This window comes from Episyrphus balteatus, chromosome 2 (genome assembly GCF_945859705.1).
Source record: "Episyrphus balteatus chromosome 2, idEpiBalt1.1, whole genome shotgun sequence".
In the NCBI taxonomy this organism is placed as follows: domain Eukaryota; kingdom Metazoa; phylum Arthropoda; class Insecta; order Diptera; family Syrphidae; genus Episyrphus; species Episyrphus balteatus.
Window position 1 is genome coordinate 92,641,115 of NC_079135.1, and position 24,437 is coordinate 92,665,551.

At 31.5% G+C, this 24,437-nt stretch overlaps 3 protein-coding genes across 3 annotated transcripts; 2 read left to right on the forward strand and 1 right to left on the reverse strand.

The window, feature by feature from the left end:
• The first annotated feature begins 1,612 nt into the window (after positions 1–1,612).
• Positions 1,613–2,968, forward strand: LOC129909788 (28S ribosomal protein S29, mitochondrial). Its single transcript, XM_055986864.1, has 2 exons — positions 1,613–1,687; positions 1,755–2,968. The coding sequence occupies exon 2, from the start codon at positions 1,763–1,765 to the stop codon at positions 2,918–2,920; it is 1,158 nt and encodes a 385-aa protein (XP_055842839.1). The 5' UTR covers positions 1,613–1,687; positions 1,755–1,762; the 3' UTR covers positions 2,921–2,968.
• A 2,469-nt stretch (positions 2,969–5,437) lies between these two features.
• LOC129910945 (phosphatidylinositol-3-phosphatase SAC1) lies at positions 5,438–12,279 on the reverse strand. Its single transcript, XM_055988551.1, has 9 exons — positions 11,976–12,279; positions 11,824–11,915; positions 11,396–11,733; positions 11,220–11,328; positions 6,707–7,050; positions 6,254–6,643; positions 6,032–6,199; positions 5,873–5,974; positions 5,438–5,806 (listed from the first exon to the last, which is right to left on the reverse strand). The coding sequence occupies exons 1-9, from the start codon at positions 12,008–12,010 to the stop codon at positions 5,609–5,611; spliced, it is 1,776 nt and encodes a 591-aa protein (XP_055844526.1). The 5' UTR covers positions 12,011–12,279; the 3' UTR covers positions 5,438–5,608.
• A 3,675-nt stretch (positions 12,280–15,954) lies between these two features.
• LOC129910490 (translation initiation factor eIF-2B subunit epsilon-like) lies at positions 15,955–17,266 on the forward strand. The gene is made up of 5 exons (XM_055987893.1): positions 15,955–15,988; positions 16,108–16,311; positions 16,370–16,600; positions 16,680–16,966; positions 17,047–17,266. Exons 3-5 carry the CDS (start codon positions 16,489–16,491, stop codon positions 17,257–17,259), a joined length of 612 nt encoding a protein of 203 aa, XP_055843868.1. The 5' UTR covers positions 15,955–15,988; positions 16,108–16,311; positions 16,370–16,488; the 3' UTR covers positions 17,260–17,266.
• Positions 17,267–24,437: the final 7,171 nt, after the last annotated feature.

Below are 24,437 nucleotides of genomic sequence, written 5' to 3' on the forward strand. Positions count from 1 at the left end.
CAAGGGGCATTTTGTGTATGTAGCCGGTACGTCAAAACTTTGTACTTATGAAATAAAGTAGAAGTAAAATCCTTTGATAATATGCAATTTTTAATTTGTTTTGTCAAGAAACAACTTAAATGTACCTATTCAAAAATTAGCACTTTTTCCAAATTTTTGACTTTTTTAGTTAAAAGCAAGTTTTTAAAACTCGATAAAATCGTATAAATTGGTAACTTTTAGACTTTTAAAGTAAACATACTTAGAGGGATTGATTTAATATAAACTAAATATGACAACCAAACAAATTTATTTGCATCCTTATGGGCTTGTGTGCAATTTTGTGTATGTGCATTTTTATAAATACAGATCGAATGGATCGACGGAGAGCCATTAGCTTTGGTCTATTGCATAGAAGAACATTCAATACCAACTCTTTTACTGTTTTCAATGGCCTGAAAAACAATTCTTGTAAAATCAGCGACCAACGAAAAGTTTCTCTTGAAAAACAAAAAAAATATTCCAATGAGTTTCAAACAAAATAGGCCAGGCAAATTAGTAAATCAAATTGCATTTTTTTCGGGACAAATTTTTTTCATGGAACGTGTTTGGGTGTATATGTCCGTATCGTAAAAATGAATTTTTTGGGATGGTAGAACATCGGGAACAGCCACCATCTTGGAAAAGAAGTCGGTGCCATTTTTATTTCATATCTCCATTTTTACTCATTTAAACCAAAAATGTAAAAGGACAGATTTATTCACAATAAAATTATCTAAAAAATGATATACAAATGAATTCCGTGAGTTAGTTAAATTCAATTTTATAGTCAGTCAAACTCCGGGTTCTTCTCGCAAGGTTAGGACAGTATGACATTTTTTCAAATATCTGAAGAACTTTTGATTTGTTTGGGATTTTCTTCAAGAAAGAATTATAGCACTTTTAATAAATTTGCAAAATTGTTATTAGGGTGTGGCGCTGTCAAAGTAAAAAAGTATTAAATTAGTATATTGGTGCCACAATACGTAGCTGTGGCTGTGGCAAGGAAATTCGCTGTGGTACAAGTCGAGGCAACTTTTACTTTAACAACCTACAAGCGCAATGACTTTTGACGTTTTTAATGTGATTGCTCAGTTAAAATTATTTTTTTTTTCAAGGCAATTGACATTTTAGTGCGCCACATATTCTTTTCATCTTTTCTACATTTTTAGCGATTTTATTTGACATCTTGTACCACCGCGTTTTTCTTTGCTACAAGCGAATTTGCATTCCGTTCAAACCAGTTAAACTGTTCTTACTTAAAAGCAAGAACAGAAAATCCTGTTCTAAACCTGTTCTAGACAGCGCCAATGAACAGGAAACTAGAACAGTTGAGAGCAGAAAAACAGCGTTGTTGAACACACATAATACTGCATCCAAACTTTTCTGACATCAAAAGTCTAAACTTTTTCAGATTCTCTGAATTTTAACTCCTCCTTGGCATTCTTTCCAACTTCTCCAATACCCAAAATCATAAAAGTACCAAATAGTACTAAGCTGAGCCCTACTTTTAATACTTTATTCTCTCTATCTACCTAAGCGCTCCCTACTGCCAAATAGCGTTTTTCAGCCATTTCTAAAGTCAGCTGTTATTTGACATCAGTTGTCAAAATTTTTCAACCGACTTCACCGCATTTTTCATTACACAAAAAATTTCTCATAAAAAAAAGTAAAAATCTTGTTGATTTAAAATTACATAAACAAATAAAATAAACTCACCATTATTTATATTTTAGCTTCCACAATGTTTATTCGTCAAATCAGTCGCTTGCCACCAAAATCAATCAAATTATATAGCACCTCCGCTGAACCAGCAATATCTACAAAAATCCCAAAATCCTCTGAAGTTCGTACTAACGAGGGCAATACTTCCAAGCACTCTAGTAACAATCTTGGTAAATATTATCAAATTCCTAATGAAGATAAGAAAATCTTATTCAGTCACGGAGGATTACCAAAATCCTTCGAAAAACAAGCCAAAACATTTGGTGAAACTTGTTTAATGGTTCGTCAACCTGCGTTGGAAGTAATTGATTATATTAAATCATCTAATTTAAATAAACCTACAGTCCGTTATGTTCTTTATGGTGACGATGGTGTTGGCAAGAGTCTAACAATGGCTCACATTATTCACTATGGTTATCAGAATGGTTTTTTGCTTTTACATGCTCCATGGGTTGCAAATTGGTACAAAAGACCAAAAGAAACTGCCAATTCCACGTCAATGGAAGGTTTCATTGATCTTCCATTTGACGCTGCTGGCTGGTTGGTTCATTTTAAGACACAAAATGCAAAGCTTTTACCTACTTTAGATTTGAAAACGACAAAAGATTATGTTTGGAGTAAAAGAGAGACTACTCCAGCTGGTTCCACACTTTTGGAACTCATTGAACATGGAATTGCTAGAATCAAATTCGCCTCTGATACAATTGCCGCTCTTATAAGCGAACTTAAACAACATGCAACTGGTGGCAAATGTAAAATTATGGTTGCAATGGATGGTTACAATGCATTTTTCCATCCTATTACTCGTGTCATTGCTGACAATAAAGCTAAAGTTCATCCAAGTAAAGTAACATTGACACAACCATTTTTGGATATTACCAATTATGATTGGTGTAATGGTGTTTGTATTCTTTCTGTGGACAAACTAGCTGCCTCTGAAGGTAATAGGGAATCGTATTTGCCAAGATATTTATTGGAAAAAGAAGGTTTTGAACATTTGGATCCATTTGTCCCGATTCGAGTGGATAATTTTAATGAGAAGGAATTTAAAAGTTGTATTGATTATTATTTGGATAGAAGATGGATACAAAATAATGAACCGGGTTTTGATCAAGAGTTGAAATATTTGAGTGCATCGAATCCGTTTAGGCTGATGAATATTTGTGCTCCGTTGTAAAATTGTTGAAAGATTAAATAAAAGTAGAAATAAAATTGTAAAAAAAAAATTTTAAGACTTGTTTATATTTACTTTTTGGATTTGAGTTTCTTTTGTTTTCAGGTTCCCTGCTAAGCCAAAAATTAGAGGAGTGACAATTCAATCTCTTATCATTTTAGCCCAATACGCAGATGTGGCTAAATTGTAGCTCTCATTCAAAATTCTCTAGAAAATCTTGGATCAATAATTACACTGCCCACCACACAAAAAATTTCCAGACCGTTGTTTATCAATTCTTACTAACTTTAGGGTGCCGATTCCAAAAGTAACATTAGTTTTTTTCTAGCAGCTCTTGTTTTTAAATTATTCATACATGAAAAGGCATAGAAATTCATACAATTTTTTTTAAATTTTTTTTTATTTATTATTTTTGTATTTTTATTTTACTAACTGAACCGAAATACATTACATTAGAAACAAATTTTTCCAACAAAACTTTAAGAACGCTTGTAATAATAAAATCTAAAAAAAATTGTATGAAATTATCCCAAAAATGTGAAAAATTAAAATATCTAAAAAAAAAAGGGCTCCTAGCAAGCCACAGTACACGTATTATGTGTACTGTGCTAGAAAGCAACTAGTGTGATTTTTAGGCTTAGTGAACGCAAATGCATTGATCTGGAGCCTGCATTAAAGTTTTTCATATATATACTATTTGAAGAAGTCACTACAAAATTCCTATAACCAAATGCATTAGGTTCATCAAGAAAATTTTTGGAAAATGTTAACAAACAGTTAAAATAAGCATAACTTTAAAATTAGTACGAAATTACCCCCAAAATGTGGAAAACTCAAATATTTCCAAAAATAGAGCTCCTAGAAATAAATTAATGTAATTTTTAGGCTAACTGAACACAAATACAATAAGGTCCATTTTCTTCACTCGGAGTTGAACAAAACCTGAGAATTTTTATATTAAAAATTCTCAAGTTATGTTCAACTCCGAGTAAAGAAAATGGACCTAAGTTTATTATAAATTTTTCTAGAAAATTTTAATAAACACTGAATATAAGCAAAACTTAACTGAAAAATTTAATATTTCAAAAACTTGAGCTGCTAGAAGGAAACCAATATGATTTTTGAGCTTACTGAACCAAATCCATACAACTTTCTGGAAAATTTTGAAAAGTGGAAAATTGTTGGCTAGTGCTTAATTTTAGCTCTCATACAAAATTCTCTAGAAAACCTTGGATATTTTGGAGAGTAATTGTATTTTTTTTTTTTTTTTTGTTATTTAGAGAGGTTATGGCTTCAATTGAGCTTCTTTAGGCTCAAGAATACTATCAGAATTTTTCAGATTTTTAAATTTAGTCGCGAGCATGGATTTCATACAAAACAAAACCATTTTGGAATTTTTAATTTGTTAAAAATATAAATAATGGAGCACAGAGCCAAGGATTGGGATTTTATGTTCACGAATTCATCGAACATGCCTCCGTTATGAATGAGGTGTGCCGCAACAGGATGAATTTTGAAAGTTTTGAATTTGTTGTTTATTTACTACGCCTAACACGCAGATCACTTTAAATTTTGGCTCTCGAGTCACAAAATCATATTTTCCAGTTGTACATTTTGTATCTCCAACAAATTAGCTCATTCAAAAAAAGAGCAGGAAATGAAAGGACACTAAGTGAATGGCAATAGCACCAAAATTTAAAGTTTCTTTTGATCCCTTTACTGATTCGCTGGAAAAAATAAAAAAAATTTCGAAAATGTCACTTGTCTCTTCACATTCTCAACGCTTCAATAATGAGTGTCTTGTTTCGTCCCGCATTTGTGCTTTGGTTACAGTAGTTGTGGGTTCATGTGAGACACGTGTGAATTTTGGTTTTTCGTAAATTTGTTTTTATGTAAAATAATTTCAAAAAAATTCAACTTCAAGTCCGTTAAAAATAATAAGTAAAACTTATTAGCAATATTGTCATCAAATATATACATACATAGGTTTCAACAAAGAATCTTGTCTGTTAAAAATCTACAGTGGGCAGTGGGCCCACGACAGTGGGCTCATCAATATTAGGCGTCTTAGTAAAATTTTTATTTTGGCTTTTTAATAAATATAAGGGCAAACACTTACCTGAAGAGTAGTTTTATTTTCAAAGCTGTTAGACTTTCATTTCAGTTAAAAGAAACAAGAATTTGCTCGTACAATTTTTGTAGTTATTTTTTTTTTCATCTATGTATTTCTCTAATTAATGTGTGATATTGTTCAGTTAAATATTTTTTTTCTACATACTTTTTTCCTTATGAATAATAAATAACTTTTTTTTCCACAATGAATATGTTTGCAATCCAAAAAAAAAAAGGATTTGTTCACAATACAACTCAAAACTCATATTCAGTATTCATATTCTATTTTTCGTACGGATACATTGATTAAAACAAAATTTCCACACACAATAAACAATCCAAAAACAACAAAAACAAGGAACAAACAAAATCATAAATTTTTAAATAAATGAATCTGGCTATCATTAATACATCTCTGGCATGGAAGTTGTGGCCTGGTTAATTTGGTTTCTTATGTTTTTTTTTTTTAATTTAATTTAATTCGTGAACTCATTTTTTAAAGAAGTTGACATTTTTCAATCTATCTACTTCTAATTGAGCTGCATAATTCATTAATTCAAGCGGATTGGAGGCCGTATGTTAGGCTTCGATTTTGAATGGTGGATATAATCGTGGCCAATCAACGAATTCGGTTCCATAGCGGAAGATACCACTTGTAGTCACACCAACCATTGCGCCCCAGAAAAGTAAAAAGAGAAGATTTTCGGTTCGCATTTCGGTTGGGAAAATCACAGATGCAAAGAACATAGAAACGGCAAATAGCAATACAGGAGGGAACTGAAAATAAAAACAAAAAAAGTCATTAGATTGAAAATTGAATTCAAAAAGCTTCATTCTACTCACCGTTCCATACTTCCAGCCACGATTCTGTGTTAATGGAGATCTGACAAGAACTCCTTCACCTTCTTGAACAATATAATTACCCAAAAAGAGATCAATAGCATCCTTTAAAGAGAAATTTACATTGATTACTGAAATTATTTATAAATTTTGAAGGTTTACCTGTCTGAAACCATCGCAGAAATTATTTAAATAATATCGAGTCAAAGAATTTATTCCATCTTGTATTAGGCCTGCTTTGGTTCGCTTGCCTGTGCGTGTAAAATCTGTTTTCAAGGCACCAGTACCTGAGTATTGAAGGGAGATCATATCAGCATGATCTGCCCAAACCTAAAAAGAAATCAATCAATTCAATTTTATGTTGGCTATCAATTAAGAACGTACCCCTTTGAAAATAGCTTCAAAATTTGGAGAAACCGTTTCGATTTTTTGTCCAGTTCTTAGAATTCCCAGCTTTACCAGTACTTGGTTGAGTGATCTACGCGCAAGCATACTTTGTACGACATTTGTCCGATCCAAACAATCGATGCAATTCGTGCGGAATGTTCCATCTTGAGATGATACTAAATTACCATCGTCACGAAGATGAAACACAGAGAATTCATCTTGCTCGTAGGCAAGACGATCAATTAAAATATTTAATCGATCGTAGCGCATTTTTTTGCACTCGAGATGAAAATCAAACGATTCGTATCGAACAAGTGGATTATTCATTTGATTGACGAATGTCTCAAAGGCTTTTTCGAGAGTTCCTTCGGCTCCTTTATGATCAACCTGATAAACAACAAAATTTTTGATTATTCTTCAAAGAAAATAACTTCAAAAATGTATTTTTACCAAATTAACTAAAACTTGTTTTCCATATGATTGCAATTGCATATCGAAATGCTTCATGCAGGCGAGAAGATGATCTTTTCCTGATACCAACTCTGGTGGTGGTTTGTAGCGGAGATTTGGAGTTTGACGCCAATAGAATGGCATACTTCCACGTGTTTGAACGAATGATATCCGTTGTCCGTTGTATTCGACCAATTGTTCGGTTTCAACAAAGTTGGAAACATTTCCATTTTCATCGATGCCTCGACTGAAATGACGAGTTCCAGCTCTTTGAATTGATCGACGAGAAATGAGTGACCAATAGAAAGTATGGCCGTTTATGGTAACTTGATTTACAGATACAACTAAAAGATGAAAATTAAAACATATAAGTAAATTAAAATTCTCTTGAAAATTTTTTAACGCGTGGGCTGTTTTTTTTTTTTTTATTTTAGTTTTCTGCTAGAATCAAAATCATATTTTTTTGTCGTATTACAGATTAAATCATAGATCCTCACTATAAAAAGATCCTCACCACACAATACGGTGAACATATTAACAGGGAGGCTGAATAAAATTCATTTTCTGTGTGTATGGTAGTCACATAAAATCAATATTTTTTTTATGTAGAATATAATAGAATTTTCCTTCAGGTTTTTTACAAACCACGAAATATTTATTTAAATCTGTGCTTGTACAAAGTTAATTCTTAAAAGATGGTGTTTTTTCTGATATTTTAAGCTGTTTTAACAATAGTGACAAAATTCAATTAATTTAGGAAGTATAAAATATTAAAATTAATGCAACTTTTTGCTCATTTTAAGTTTGATCTGTAACCTTGTTCCTGATTTCTATAAAACATCACTTGGAAAATTTAGTTTATTTTTTATACACTTTTTAAGAAGATAAAGTAAAGTAAATTAAATAAAAGGGTCAATAACAGCTTTATTAAAATAAAAAGCATTTTTAATACCCTCTAAAGGAAATACTAAAAGAGAAACATTTATTTGTTTTACTTTGTTTTTTTTTTTTTGAGTAAAAAAAAAAAGTTCAAAATAGGCATTTCATACCGTCGTCGTCGTGCCTTTTTCGTGATATAACATATCGTCGGTGAAACCAGAAAAGTGTGTAACTCCAAATTTTCTGAAAATTTGATTTAAATGCCATCTGTTAGATAAACTTGATATCTACAGTTCCTTAAACCGAGAATCCCCTTAAAGTTCATTGTTTTTATTTTATTAGCAAATAAGAAAATGAAAACTCATACAAATGCCTTCAAAACGATTTTGTTTTTTTGCTCTCCTATAACATTTATCATTCATAAACTATCATAATGCTTGTCATTTTTATTGTTTCTATACCACAGCAAAACACATTTTTTTTTACCCATTGATCAGTATTTAAAGTACCTTATATTTTTGCAATAGTAACTTGCAGCGTTGGAATAGTCATTTCGACCATTTTTGAGCACAATCTAATGTGAAATATCAGGACACTAAAAAGATTGGAGTTCTTTTAAAATAAAAAAAATCGAATTAAAAAATCCTAAACCTTAACTTTGGAATAAAATTCATATCTTTTTTCCTAAGTCATACGAATAATTATTTTTATATGTATCTGTACCATTTCTTTTGCCCTTGTTAATTTTTGAATTTGGTTACTTTTCTTTAGCAAATAGTTAAAACTGAAACAGGAACAAATTATGTAAATTTTTCTTGATATCTTTAGCACTAAATAAAATATCAGTTATTACAGTGATGACTTAACTCAGAAATTTAGTTACAAAAATTGGGAAGTAAAATAAGATTTAGTCAATTCAAGCCTTAGTTTTCTAAAGAGCATACGTGCAGGTGGATGAAAAACCAAGCATGATACAAAGTCAAAGGCTTCGGATATAGCGGAATAGTAAAAGCCAATTTGAAGTGATTTGAATCGATTCTTTCGATTCATGGAAATCGAAACGCATAATATGGCTGATTTTCTTATGAGATCGACTTGGTTGCACGAACTTGCTCTTTTGGGAAAATGAGCTTTTAGGTCCATTTTCTTCACTCGGAGTTGAACAAAACTTGAGAATTTTTATATTAAAAATTCTCAAGTTATGTTCAACTCCGAGTGAAGAAAATGGACCTTAGAATATTAAAGCTTTAAGGAATTCATAACTGAATATTTTTAATTTTTATATTAAAAAAAAAAACATAAACAAATGTTTTCAACAACTTTGAAAATGTTTTAACACCTCCAACACCGACACATAACAAAAAAAGTTTCAAAATTTAATAAAGCTAAATTCGGGACATTTCAACAAAGAATAATTGTATCCCAAGCCATATTCAAACCCAACTAATGATCAACTATTGCCACACGAAGTTAGTTGCATTCTGTACCAAGTAAAACTCCAGAAAATTCTTGTATTCAATCATTGTGTTGAAATGTTACAGTATATGAAACGAAATTCCTTAAGTTATGCACAGGCAAGTTTAATGAACTTTTTGTTATTTTATTTTAAAAACCCATAACAAAAAGTTGAGAAATATTAAATTTATTACTGAATCGTGTCTCCACATAATTTGCATTATTCTTGAAGCATGCAAAAAAAAATAAAGGAACTGCTAAATTCAAATAATGTAGTTACTTAGATTCCGCAGAATCTTAAAATCGGCTCCTACAATTATTCAACGACACGGCGCTGTTAGTTGCCAAGTTCCTTTATGTGTTGGTCTGGAGTTATTGTGTTTTTCACAATAGCGATACCTTCCCGTAAGAATGTATCAAGCGAAATTTTTTCGAAAATGACTTTTTGATGTGAAAATATACTATGAGTTAAGCGCCACGTTCTATCATGTATGCAAATGAATCTAGACAGAAAATAAAATTGTGCAGCCCATACATTTCCTCACTAGAATAATGTTGTTTTTTGCGTTTCCAAAATGAGATAGCAGAATAGTGCATAATGATCATTGGATGTTTAGTTATTGGAATAACGTACTGTGGATAGCTCTGCTCTTCTGGTCTTCTACGAAAAAAAAAGTACCCCAAATCTAACAACATTACGTAATGACCAGACGATCAGAGGTTCTATATTTATGAATTTTGCCATAAAGTTAAGAATGCCACGTTATTCCTCGATACAAAAATTTAACTATTGGACCGGTCTGGAAATTCTCCGGTCATCAATTCCATAGCAAACGTCTTTTGAAGCTTATTCATTTTTGCACGTTATTTTTTATCAAAACTTCTTGAAAACTTCTTTAGTATCGTAGTGATTTGAAACAAGATGAAACGAAAACGCGACACGACTTCAACTTGTTATAGTTTTTTTGTTTGAATAGATAGATGAATGAAATTTGTACTGTAGATAGGTAATTAAATAAATTATAATTGTACAAAATTTCAATTAATTTCATATTCAAAATTCGGAGATAACGGTAAAAAGATGGCCTTTTCCAACACACGTTATATCTTTTGATCTAGTGCACATACAAATTTGATTTAACTTTAATACGCATGCTGATAACATAACTTTTTATTTGATATATCACACATAACGTTACGTGCTCTACAAGTTACACAATCTTAAATTGAAAAAAATTAAAAATACCCCAAAACACCAGTGGAGATCTGTTGGCGATGACCAGCTACCAGTGTAGGAAGTACCGTAATCTCAGTCTGGAAATTCAACATGGTTGACTTTAAAAAATTCTAACTTCTCTTGTAGACATCTTTGAAATAAGATTTATACATCATTATACAAGGTGAAACAATAAGCTTTCACATGGTATAAAATTTTTTATAGGTTGTCAAACAAAAAAATTGATTTAATAGCATGATAACATAAAAATAAATGATTTTTTTGCTTTTTGGATGAAATTTCATCGAGTTTAAAAAATTCTAGCTCTTTTTGTAGATGTCTCATACACCTGATCGATACATATTATTATTATTATTTAGACAATAAGCTTTCAGGTGGTGTACAATTTTGTATAGGTTGTTAGGGAAAAAATGCATTTACTAGCGTGAGAAGACAAAAATACTTGTTTTTTTCGCTTTTTTTGATGGAAATTGATCGAGTTCAAAAAATTGTAGCTCTTTGACAATAATATATAATAATATATTTTGAGCTTAGACAATAAGATTATATAAAATTTATATAGGTTGTCATATAAAAAACATGGATTTGAAGGTGATAGAATAATAATAGGTAGATTTTTTCAATTTTTTTTTTTGCAAGTTTTTTTTAAGGTTTCACTTCTACCACGTGTGAATTGCACACATGATTTTTTTTTAAGTCAATTCGTATCTAAATGATAAGTGTAAGTAAATGAGACAAACATTTTTTTTAGATATTTCGACATAAACTCAGGAACATGAACCAAAAAATTGTATTTTTTTCGCTTGGGCCCAATGATATGGCAAGGTACCGTACCTAATTGAAATATTTTGCTCTTACTTCGTTATAAGTGCTCATGGCCAACATAATGTTAATGTCTACATTGTCTACTTATAAGTATATTTATAAAAATTAAATACTTACATCCCAATATCAATGGTAAAGCAAACTTCTTCATGTCAGGACAATTAAAATTGCGAAGTAGTGTGCCATTCCAAACGAATCGACTATCAGCTCGATCCAAGAGTCCATTCTAAAAAAAAAAATCATTAAATACATTTATCTTTTCTCTTCCTATATAAACAAACTATTTATCTTACTTTCAAAAACTCTGGCGGCATGGAATGCAATCGTTGTTGAGTGTGCGTCAAATCATACCAATATGAAAAATAAAAATACTGTGTGTCCAGAGTCTTGCGAACCATATTCAAATAAATTTCATTTTGTTCGCGTTGCTGCTGCCTCAAATGTGTTATAGATGGAATGTATGGAATCACATCGAATCCGGCTAACCGCCAGATTATTGCACCGTTGACTATGCCAACAAATAGCCGATGAGTGGCAACAATTAAATATTGTCCACCCAAAAGCCGAATGGTTCCAAGAATACCACAAACCCGTCGAATTGGTATTTGATTATCTAATTGATTTGATTTAACTACAAACACACAAAAACAAGGGAACAAAATAGGATGATGAGGTCAACTACAATGTTTTTTTTTTTTTTTGTGCGCATTTCTCTACTCACCTTGGACTTTGACAAAATTCGAGACCCGATCGATGATAAGTAATTCATCTTTGCCATTTGGTTCAACGATAAATCTTTCCGGTGTTATATATCTGTGAAAAGGGAAACAAATCGAATTAAAAATTGTTATGAAACGAGAGTAAAAGTGTTACAAATTCATATCGTCGTAAACATCCCAACCAGACATGATGATGGTGATTTTATTTTGTTTTCGTTTTTCCTGAGGTAAGTTTTTCTAGGAGCATAAAATTAATGGAATTTTGTGGGTTCTTCGCCAGATAAAAGGAGTTGTTGGTTTGTAGTGTGTAAGGATGTAATTTAATTTCTTACACAACAAAGTATTTTTTTTTTCTTTCTTTGGGATTACACCGATAGAAAAAAATTAAAATTACAGAAGAAAAAAATTTTTTTTTGGACTCGAGAAAATGTATGTTGACAGAGAAGTGTGTATGGAAAAAAAAAAGATGACAACATGACATATGGAAGGTGACAGCTGGAATGAAATACAGATAGCGCAGCCAAGCGGTTGGTAGAAAATTGAATTACAGTACCGGATTGAAATAAATTAATGTCGTTTTCTATTAATTTGCTTTTGAGATTTTTGTGTAAAAATCTCAAATTTTTCACTGCAAATAGAATATGAATGAAATATAGTTTTGTAATTGTGTACGAGATTTGTGCGTATAAAAAAAACCTTTTTAAATAAAACAACAACAAAAATGTTCAGACAAATGTCAAACAGAGGAGTGTGTGTGAAAGTGCGTGTGCTTGTATGCGTAAATCTTGATAAAAATCCAGATTCAGATTTTTGAATCTCAGATTAATTTTTTTGAATCTCATGTCGTTTTCTATTGACGAATCTCAGAATGAGATTTGTGAATCTGACAGCTGAAAAGGGGGGGGGGGGGTGTAGAGGGGGAATAGTGGAAAAATCTCAAATTTTATGATCTATAAGTCTTGAGATTAAAAAAAATGAAAAAAAAAATGAATCTGAGATTCAAGAATCTGAATCTGGATTTTTTGCAAGATTAACGCATACAAAAAGACGCACTTTCACACACACTCCTCTGTTTGACATTTATCTGAACATTTGTTTTTGTTTTATTTTAAAAAGTTTTTTTATACGCACAGATTTTTCAACGCGTTATGGACGCGTTTCAGAAGCGTTTTGGACGCGTTTCAGACGCGTTTTGGACGCGTTTGGACGCGTTTTGGACGCATTTTGGATGCGTTTCAGATGCGTTTCGGACGCGTTTCAGACGCGTATTGATCGAGTTTTGGACGCGATTTGGACGCGTTTTGAACACATTTTGGAGACGTTTTGAACGCGTTTTGGACGCGTTTTGGACGCATTTTGAACGCGTTTCAGACGCGTTTTGGACGCGTATTGAACGAGTTTTGGACGCGTTTTGGACGCGCTTGAACGCATTTTTTACGCGTTTTGGACGCGTTTCGGAAGCGTTTTGGACTTTTCTGTTACCTCACTCATCAAATAAGGAACTTGAATTTTGTTTTCGATTCTCTCCAAATTACCATAGTCAATAATATTCTCTACTTAACACCAAAAAAAAAATTATAATAGATAACAGCTATCAAATTAACATTTTTGAGTGACAAAAGTCGTCCATCAATTTGAATATCAATTTTGATATGATTATCATATCATTTTGACATTTATTAATTTTAGGTGAATAGTGAAAATTTCACTTTGACAATTAAAATATCAATGTTGACTAGATTTTTCGTTTCAATTTATTATAATGATGCATATTTCTTTCTTTTTCTTTTTTATTATTTTAAGTATTTTCTTTATTTTTTCTTTAAAATCAAACAAAACATTACTGAAAGTTAATATTCCTTATAAAATAGTAGTGATATTATTTTTTCTATTATAGGTGATATACCTAAATGTGAAGTAAAATCCTATTGCCGATCAAATTTTCTCAGTAAATCATACATTTTACTTCGAAAAAACTCAAAGCGCCTTTAAATTAGTACACGTTAAGAGTTTTTTATTTAATATTTTTCAATAATTTGGAATGAAAAATTGAGAATAAAATATCAAAAAAAATTTCAAAAATGTGATATTTAAATATCATCCTGATCATTGACCTATTATATATGGACTGCTAGTTGATTCTCGTTTCCATACAAAATTTTTGAAAATGTGGTTCAATGATTACTAGCGCCTGTGGAAGAAAGTGGTAAATAGAACTCAGTTAGTGTAGCGACATCTTCCGTCAGATGGCTTGAACTACCATTTTTGTACATAGAAACTATGGCCATCTACATATTTTTGTTATAAAAATGAGTAGCACCTGTCTTTTTTGAAGTCTACTTTTTGACGTTTTGGAAGAAAAGAATTCTTTCCGAAAAAAAAAGTATTTTAAATAGTGATGGGTAGGACACGAATTTAAAATGAGTTTGTATGAGGTACTCATTTTTCGAAATGAGGTCGAGGTGGTACTTTGTCCTACCTCAAATGTCCCATAGGACAAAAAAAAATTTTTTAAATCAATTTTTCTATTCTGCTAAGCATGACATTTTAATAAAAAGCAAATTAAAAAAGAAATAATATTATAATCAATAAAATATGAGAGTGAATTGATATATAGATAAAAACTCCTTCAAACAACAACAAAAATCCTTCTCCTTCAAAAAAAAAAAAAAAAAAAAAAACTACACTCCTGCTCAAATTTAACGCACATCATATTTATTTTACAAAAAAGTCCTACTATTACTTTATCTCACAGTATCGTGGTTATTTTCTCAAATAAGACAGGAGTAAGCTTAAATTGAAGGTATGGAATAAAATGTTTGTGGGGAAGATTTGGAGAGGTATGCTGAAGTCCATCTGTCAACCCGCGAACCTTTTAGAGATGAGTCATAAATTTTCATGGAGTAAACTCTGCCTCACAACACCTACGGAGTTAGTGAGATCTCCTAGACCTAATTTAAGTACCCAAAGATACTTGGCTGATATTCTCGAACAGCATGCGGTTCCAATCACCCCTAGATTTGGTCCACAAATCAGTCTGATGCACGATAATGCATGCTAGAGTGGTTTGAGAATATCTTCATGATTAAAATGTGCCACCTTTGAATTGACCACACAGATATCCGGATGTAAATTCAATAGAACATGTCTAGGAAATGTTGAAAAAAATGCATTTGCGGCCGAAATCCACCTCCAAGCATTCTTGATTAACAGAAAACTGCAGTGAAAGAAAAGTTACAACAAAACCTTCAAAACTTAATTCGTGGAATGAATAGACGACTCCAAATTACCATATGCGCTAGAGGAGACAATGCCAAGTATTGAAAAAAATTATTGGAAAGAACTGTCACGCGTTTCCATTTTTTTTAATTTTTTTTCTTAAAAAACAAAAATTATTTTAATATCAGTTTTCAGACCTTGAATTGCTAAATTTGGTTTATCTTTTTTTGGTTAATAATACTGTTGCAATTTAGCATTTTTCTGACTTGCTAAACAATAAGCAAACACAAAAAAATACAACAAATAATTTTAAAGCCATTTCAAACAAGATGCAGGGGTATTACTAAAGAAAAAAAAAGTGTGCGTTAATTTTGAGCAGGAGTTTATAACAATAACAAACCTCATCCAATTTTCAACTCTTTCGTTGGATGATTATCTGCAATTCCGCATAGGTACATATTTTTATTATTTGTTACATTTTAGTACATATTCGTATGTCCCCCTCATTTTCTTTCCTCAAAAAAAAAAAAATAACATAATATACCTACTTCAAATGCCACATTGCGTCCTCATTACTTCTAATTTTCTCTCCTCAAAATAACGTACATACCTCAAATGTCACATAACACAAAACCTCACAAATTCATTTATTTTTCAATTTAAAGCAATGGTACGCCTGGTTCTACACGAAGACGTAGTCGCACAAGATGCACATGAGAACAAGGGAGAGGGAAAGATCGATTTCTCCTTTACTCTTAAGTGCATCTAGTGCGTCTTAAGAGTAAAGAGATAATTTTTTGTTGTTTTTACTATGAGGTGTGAGGTAATACATTTTTTTGCTTTGAGGTGATGGGACATTTCTGAGTGTTGTATGGGACATTTGTATTGCCTCATGTATGAGGTACCCATCACTAATTTTAAAATGTTTGTTCGAAATAAAATATCGAGGTAAAATAATTGAATCGTGTTGGAAAATGTTTTTTATTTCAATTTATTATTAATCGAAATTATTAAAAAAAATTAAATGTTCCTTTTTCAATAATTTTCATTTTGTTTTTTTTTTTCAGATGCAATCGTGGAATCGTTTTGGATGGAAGGACGTCAAAATGCCCTCGCCCGAACAGCCAAAAAGTTTTTGTGGTGTGGAGCCTGGAGCGAAAATCGGAGCTAATCATCAATTATCTTGGGTTCGGTGGTTGGCGATGGTTGTGTTATTCCACAGAAGTCGAATATAGAGAAAGTTCTTGTTAAAAAAGCTCATGGGGAAAATGGTAAGTTATTAAAAAAGTATTTATGATGAATTGAATCATCCATTTAGTTTTTACACAGATGAAACAGAAAAAATCGGAGTCAAAGCTTACATCCTCAACAACGACACAGAAGAGCTCTTCGCATCCGATTCAGAAGATGAATTACCAACGCAATCGACAAAAACAGAAATTCCAAAAATGATGAGACTATCACATCTAATCAATGCGGACGAAAGCGATTACAATTCAACAACCAGTGACGAAGATGATGATTCACACCAAGGCTCTCCAATACCTGATGATGCAAATAGTAATCACCTTGTACCAATAGAAACTATATTCCTGCTAATCATAGCGTGGCTCCTTTCTTGCATGCACCTCATCTACAGTATTTTTATCCGAAGTCTTGGACTCTTTGGTTCGTGGAATTCAACTCAAATCCAATCCGGATTTCTTGATTCTTGAAATCAACTCATCTCGCTATGCCTACAATATGTCTTTAAAGGAAGTAAATTTCAATATCGTCAAAGCGGTATTCAGTTTAGATCCAATTAAAGAGGCAACAACAACAAATGTCTTCAGTGCCAACAATCAGGTATTGGGTCGCTTGGGTATGGTTGTTTCAAATAATATAAAAAGCGATGATACTATGTTGGATTGTTTGAAGGCAATTCAGGTAAGTCGTGTGTGAAGTTTTTGTATTCTTAAAAAAAGATTTTGACCTTTTTTTCTTTTTATTGCTTTTAAAACTTTTAGGAATACTGTGAAGAACAACCAGCTCTGAGAGCCAAGGTTGCCCAGATTATTCATTATCTCTATGATAAGGAATTTGTGTCTGAAGAAGCTATCCGCATGTGGCACAATGAGTTGGATGATGATTCAGAGTGGTTGAAAGCACCATTGCAGAAACTCATAGAATGGCTAGGTCAATCCAGCGAAGGCAGCAGTGAAGAAGAAAACGACGATTAAATACTTTTTCTTTTCTGCTTAACTTAATGATTCTTCAATAAAAAAAAAAACTTTAAAAAACTGCCTCTTTGGGGATAGAAAAAAAATATGTTTAATTCAATAGAAAATTTGAATATACAACAAAAGTAAAATTAAATAGATTTTGGTTAGTTAAAGTAAAGTTAAAGTCAAAGTTGCATTGTGCTGCTGCACATTTATGCTCGGTGACATAGCCAATTGATTAGTGCCAAGTCGAATATGGTGTAAATGGATTTGAACGTGTTTTTGAAACACTTCAACATTATCGCTATCCAACAGACCAGCTTTCACCTCTCCGGACGATGAAGAAGATGATGCAGCTGCTGCTGCATTTTTAATTTCTGCTTCTGAATTCATTTCTTTCAGTCGATTTAGTTTAGATTTCTTTATAGCAATTGCTCGCTTCAATCGAACAATGGTCTCTAATAGCTTCACTAGGAAGCCACCGATAGTATCACGTTCAATAACTGGATTCTTGAACGGACTGTCGTATTGCTATTGGCCCAACAATGGATCACTGCGATTCAAAGAGTTTCGACTTCTTGTGGGAGTGTGTATGAGATTGCCATTTAGATAACGTGGTCGGAAGTCTTGCATGAGGCTGGTCAACGGCAACATTTCAAAGAAGTTATCTGATACAATTTCAAAGTTGGGGATTGAGTGAGTGCTTAAGCCGAGCTGAGAGCTGAGGGAGTCGAATGCATCAACGCTACCACTACATCTTGAGGTACACGCAGGCGAGCTGTTACTTTTGTACATTCGCACCTTTTGCCATTCGGGGCGTGTAAGTTGTCTTGTTTTCAGATTTGCAAACGATTCGTTAAGACAAATCTGGAAATCGTTCTCACCTTGAAAAAGAGGCTTATCTACAAATGAGTAGAACCATTCGAATATAACCCATTTTTGGGCTTTGGGTAGCTTAAGCAAATTTCGTAAACGTAAACCGATTTGTTGTTGGATGGGTCATTGGTAGAATTTCACGAGTTTCTTGTGGCGTCGTTGTTGTGGTTCTTGTTGCATCTTCCATTTTAAACATTTCCTCGTCAATATCTTCATCATCATCCATGTCGTCTTCGTTTTCTTCCTCAAATTCAGCTTCTTCAATTTCACTTCGTGGTGCATTCACATCAAGAATGAGCAGTTTTTGAACCAACACCTGTATCAGGTGTTCAGTTAGAGCTGGTTGGTATTCCATTAGCCACAACACATTGTGTATATATCCAGCCACAACATGAGCAGGTTTCATTTTGCCCAAGGTTATTTTTGATGTTCCAATGATGTCCTCCTGGCATTGCCATCAAGAGTAACTTGCTGCAGCCGATGATCCAAGATGGGTACAACGACTATTCCTGCTCCTGGAATACCAGATGAATTGATGTCTCATCGTTTCACGTTTGATGTAAAACTCATCCCGTAATTCGGGTGTGGCTTATTCTGCATATTCGGTTTGGAGTTCTGCTGCCTTTGGAGAGTCCGATTTTCTTTTGAGAGATTTAGAGGGTTCCTATTGAATTGCTGCTGGTAAAACTGATTTGATTGTCCATTTTTGTTAAATTGTTTTCTGAAATGAAAGAATAGAATAAAAATTTAAATTATAAAACTTGGAATAAAACTCTGAAAAGAATATATTAATATATTTTTAATTTTTTGTTACCTTTTTATTCTTGGGAAACAAAATTCCTTTGACAATTTCTGCAAATAATTAAATTGTTGTTTTTTTTTTGACAAGCAAAAGTCACAAAACTAGATGTCAAATTACTATTTCCCGCTGCCCTACCAAGCGGCGCCACCATAGCTTGAACCTGGTCCTGGCAGTCCATATATAATAGGTCAATGATCCTGATAATAAAAATATCGTTTTGATATTGTAATTATCATTAAACACATTTTATAGACCATTTTTTGCTGATATTTAAAAAATGTTAATGATATGCAAAAAATGTTAAATTGATATTGGTTTTTTTTCGGTGTAGATACTCGAATTTTAGTTTTTTAGTTATGGAAATGATATTCGCAATTCAGGAACAAGTCTTTTTTATGTCATTTTGAAGCGCCCGTAAAGCTAGTTCAACTTAGCGTATACAAAGCTGAGGTCAAAGCAGGCATTAAAGGATAAATAAAATAAACTAAATTAACAACCACATTAAATAATCGCAATTATTACAACTCATACAAATTAAAATTGATTATATGTCCTAAGACTTAATTTTGATCCTCCATGTTCTGTGATGTTAATGCACATGAATATGCTGTACTTAAACAGAAAATATTTCAAAACCCTTTTTTGCTTAGTACCTTATAAAGCTACATCTTGAGTTAAATCAATCGCATTTTTTTTTTATTTCGATATCAAGGGCCTTGTGTGTAGGAGAAGACTCTTATTTTCTCATAGCATACTTTCATAGGGAATAAAAAAGATATAAACTCTAATTGGATGAGCACATCATAGGACCTTAATGATTTTTTTATTTTATGTGTACCTACTCATATAAAAAAAATTAATACAAAAAACCGCTCATACAAAGTATACAGTAAATTAAGACTCCCATTAAGCGTAATATGGCTTACAGACAAAGCATTATAAGTTTCATCTGTTATAATATGCAGATATAAATTAAAATCAGACAAAATTTTGATTATTATATTTCTCTCACATCCATTATATCCCTTTAATTGATTACCTTGAGTTCAACTAAACAAATTAATGTTTAATTGTTTATAAGTTCAAGTTCATTCACTCAATATCTAGTGTTACATACTACCTCATAAAATGACCATTACGAAAAACCTCTTAATTGTAGGTACTTAGTTGTTTTGTTTATAAACTTAAAAGTTTGTGAGAAATATAGCTAACAAAATAAAAATTAAGAAACAGAACAAACGAACATTTACATTTCCATTATGTCACAAGAATATAATAACTTTTTACCCATAGGTAAACATTTCGCCAAAAATAACCATCAGTGAGCAGTGGCGTATCCAAAAAAAAATTTGGAGGGGGCTGAAAAATTTTCAAAAATTTTTAAGAGGGTAAATTAACGAAATATTTGTCTCTCTTTTTTTAACCAGAGTGAAGCGGGGATCGGGTCAAAATTCTGGCTTCAAAATTCTGCTTTTCAAAACTCTGATTTTTTAACGAAAATTCTGTTTTTCAAAATTCTGCTTTTTTTCTATTCTGCTTTTCAAAATTCTGCTTTTTAAAATTCTGCTTTTCAAAATTCTGCCAGCATTATACAAAAAAATTCTGCCAAAAAAAAACAGATTTTTATAGCATATGCGCTGACTAAAGAAAAATACACCTCATTAATGTTATTCAACATTAGGGTAATTCCATGAAAAAGTGGACACGAATTTTGAACGAATTATGCAGTTTTTTTTACTTTTTGTAATAGCAAATTACTATTTACAAACGGTAACACTTTATGCAAGTTGCAAGAAAAGATTCTTTGTTGTATTCCCTTATGGATAGAAATTAAATTCAAGGAGAATAAATAATCTTAAGGCATTTTTAAAGCATAAGCTGCCAACTACAAAAGAATTTCACATGAAAATGACGGAAAAACAAGCCCACAGAAAATTGGATGAATCTAATAGTTACCATGACAATATGCCCTCGTGATTGCTAAAATAAATTAACATTTAAGCAAGCTTCGTTACACAATATTCGATTAAAAAAAAACTTGAGTAAAAATGCATCTTTTCTTTACTTTTGGAACCACAAATCGCAGGTAACATGAGTTACCAAAATAATGTAGCGTGAGTTACCTAAACATTTTAAAATTTTTCCTCGAAATATCGAATAAATGTTTGGTTTTGTCACTAATATTAAAAGTTTGTAATTTTTTATGTATGGAATCTTCATTTAAAACAAATTAAGATTCTTAATTTCGCAGAAAAACTTCATACTGTGGGACTCTTAAATCTCGTGTCCGATTTTTGTAACGTGAGTTACCATCATACTTTTATTTATCCCAAGCAAATACTAAAATTAAAGAAAAATTTTTTTGTTAATTATTAAAGTAATGGTTATGCTCCGTTCATGGATAGTAAATTCGTATCAATTTATATTAAAATTAACAAAAAAAAAAATTATTTATGTATCGGAATTTTTTGTGAATGTAACGTGAGTTACCATGGAATTGCCCATTAGTACTTTCCTAAATTTTTTTGTTTAAGTGTCGCAAATATTTTTTAAAATGCATAGACTGACTTTCTTTCAAATAAAATCTATAACTTATTGGAACCGATGTTGTTTGATACAAGATATTTCTTTTCTTATTAAAATTTTTGAATATTCATCTTTATTTTACAAATTAAAAAAATTTTGAATTATTTTCGGAAATGTTTAGTACCTTTTCTTAATATTTTCAAATTCATTCATTTATAAAAAATAAATTGCACGACTGGGGTCACACGTACTTGCTCTTATGCTTAAAGTAACTATAATGTTAAAGCTTTTTATTCAAGAAATTTAAAATTTGATATTTTGTAGAAATTTCATGAGTAGTATAAAAAAATTAAATCTGTTTTTATAATTAATAAAACTCCGTTTTAAAATATCTTTAAAAAAAAAACAAATATGCCATTTTATTTCTCGTATAAAAAGGTATTTTTAGAAAAAAAAATTTTGAAAATTGTAGGAGCCGTTTTTTAAAAAAAATAATTTTTTATATATAAAAATTTTTTAACATTTTTCAAAAAAAAAGTTGGTATGCCATTTTGAAGAAATAATTAATTTACACATAAAAACTAAATTTCAAAATTTTTCATTGATCCGTTTTCAAAAAATTGGTTTTTCAAAAAAAAATTTTGAAATATTTTTTAAAAAACCAAAAATGCGTTTTTTGAAAATTTTCTAAAATTTTAATATTATCTTTACTTACACACTTTTGTATAAAAATTTTCATTTAAATCGGGTTAATTTTGTACGAGATATTCAGAAACGAAAAAAACCGTTCTATGACAGGTACCGTTAATAACGGTACAAAAAATATTTTTTTTATTTAAAAAGTTGGCCCTTATGTGTAGTACTATAGGGTCAATGTGGGTAAATGTAAACAATTTCATGTCTTTTTTTTCTTTTGACTTTAGATTTTAATATGTTTTCACGGAACAACTTGAATGGTATCTTCAAATGCAAATATGAAATGATTGCAATTCTTCTTTATAAATATAAACAAATATTTCCCCAATTGTTTAAATTACTGTCAAATATGACATGTTTACAAATACCCCACGGTGTTTGTGTTTTTTTACAAGTTCGGGGTAAATGTAAACGGTGATTTAAAATTTAGGATTTTCTCTTTATCATATGGATAACGACTTGAAAAACGTTCAAGAAGGTATTTGACAAAAACTTTTTCAAAGTCCAATAAAATTTTTTGTTTTATTCCTTTGATTCTTTATATACGCACCCAATATGCATCCTGAGCAGCTCTGAACGTCATATTTTTTTCTTTTTACGTCAAAAACCGATTTTGCAACATCATCCACTGAAAATGATGGTGTTGGCTACTTTAAAATGTGACTCCGTGGCACTTTAGCAATAGTAATTGACTATAAATATTTTTTTTTTTATTAAAACCAATAATTTCAGCAAAAATATATGTTTTATTTACCCCCAGAATACGTTGTTTACATTTACCCATTATGAAAAATATTCTGGGGTAAATGTAAACACATGCAAATCGACATAAATGTCCTGTATTTTAAAATTTGTTTGTTTCACATAGAATCTACATTAAAATTCAAAACTAAAAAGTATTTGCAAATTATACTGACTTAATTGAATCTGCAAAAATATTTAATTTTTCTGAAAGACTAACGACTTGTTTGGCACTTTAAAAAATTATCTTTCACGGAAAATACGCTCGTTGCATGAATTCTCTGTTGACAGCAATGAGCTTGACGTATAAGTTAAAGGATACATGCGTCCGCGATTTGTACTTATGTATGCATCAAAGAGATTTAACTGAAGCTTGTTATGAGCCATGTTTTCATTTACCCCTGTTTACATTTACCCACATTGACCCTACACAAAAGTTTTAATCAAAATCGTTAGAGCCGTTTTTGAAAAAAAATACCTTTTCTATTTCCGTTATATGGCAGGTACCGTTAGTTTTGGTCATAAAAAAAAATTTCAATTTCCCCTCTAGGGAATCACCAAAAACTGCTAACTACCAAGTTTGAAGAAAATCACTTCACTCGTTTAGGCTGCAGCTCCAGATAGAGACAGACACACAGACAGACAGACAGACAGACAGACAGACAGACAGACAGACAGACAGACAGACAGACAGACAGACAGACAGACAGACAGACAGACAGACAGACAGACAGACAGACAGACAGACAGACAGACAGACAGACAGACAGACAGACAGACAGACAGACAGACAGACAGACAGACAGACAGACAGACAGACCCACTTTTTTGGCATTCTCCATCATCGTAATGTCATGTAAAATTGTTATCTCGAGTTTGATTTTTTTTTAAGAATCCTAAACTTGCCCTATAATACCTATATCGCAAGTAAAAATGGATATGCATTCAAAGAATGACAAATTATGTAGGTAGGTAATCAAAGAAGATTATTTTACAGAATTTTGCAAAATTAAAAATTCTGCAAAAAATTTGACGTAATTCGACGTCAAATACTAAAAAAAAACGTCAAAATGAACCTAACTCAAACCTCAACGTCAGCTAAAGTCTTAACTTAAACAAACACAAATAGTCGTTTTAGAACTTGGAGGGGGCTCGACCATCTGAGCTGAATCTAAATCTCTAAGATTTACTAAAAAGTTTGAGTTAATCATGTACATTATGATGAAATCAGCTTAATAATTACATGATCTTGAAGGCTTGGGGGGGGGGGGGGGCTTGAGCCCCCTGAGCCCCCCCCTCAATACGCCACTGTCAGTGAGGTCAAGATATCTTAAAGAGCTTGTTATTCTGGTTTTATTTTAAGCGTATTTGTTTTTTTTTTTTTTGTTTCTAACTTCATAGCACCAATAAGAAGTAGTTTCTCGTCTTCAAAGACAGAGGTATACTTTTCACACCAATTCGAGAATTTAACATAATAGAGATTCAAAACGTTCACATTTTCATTATTCAAAGCACAAAACGTATTTACTCTTTCGTAATGCCCCATTAAATTTCA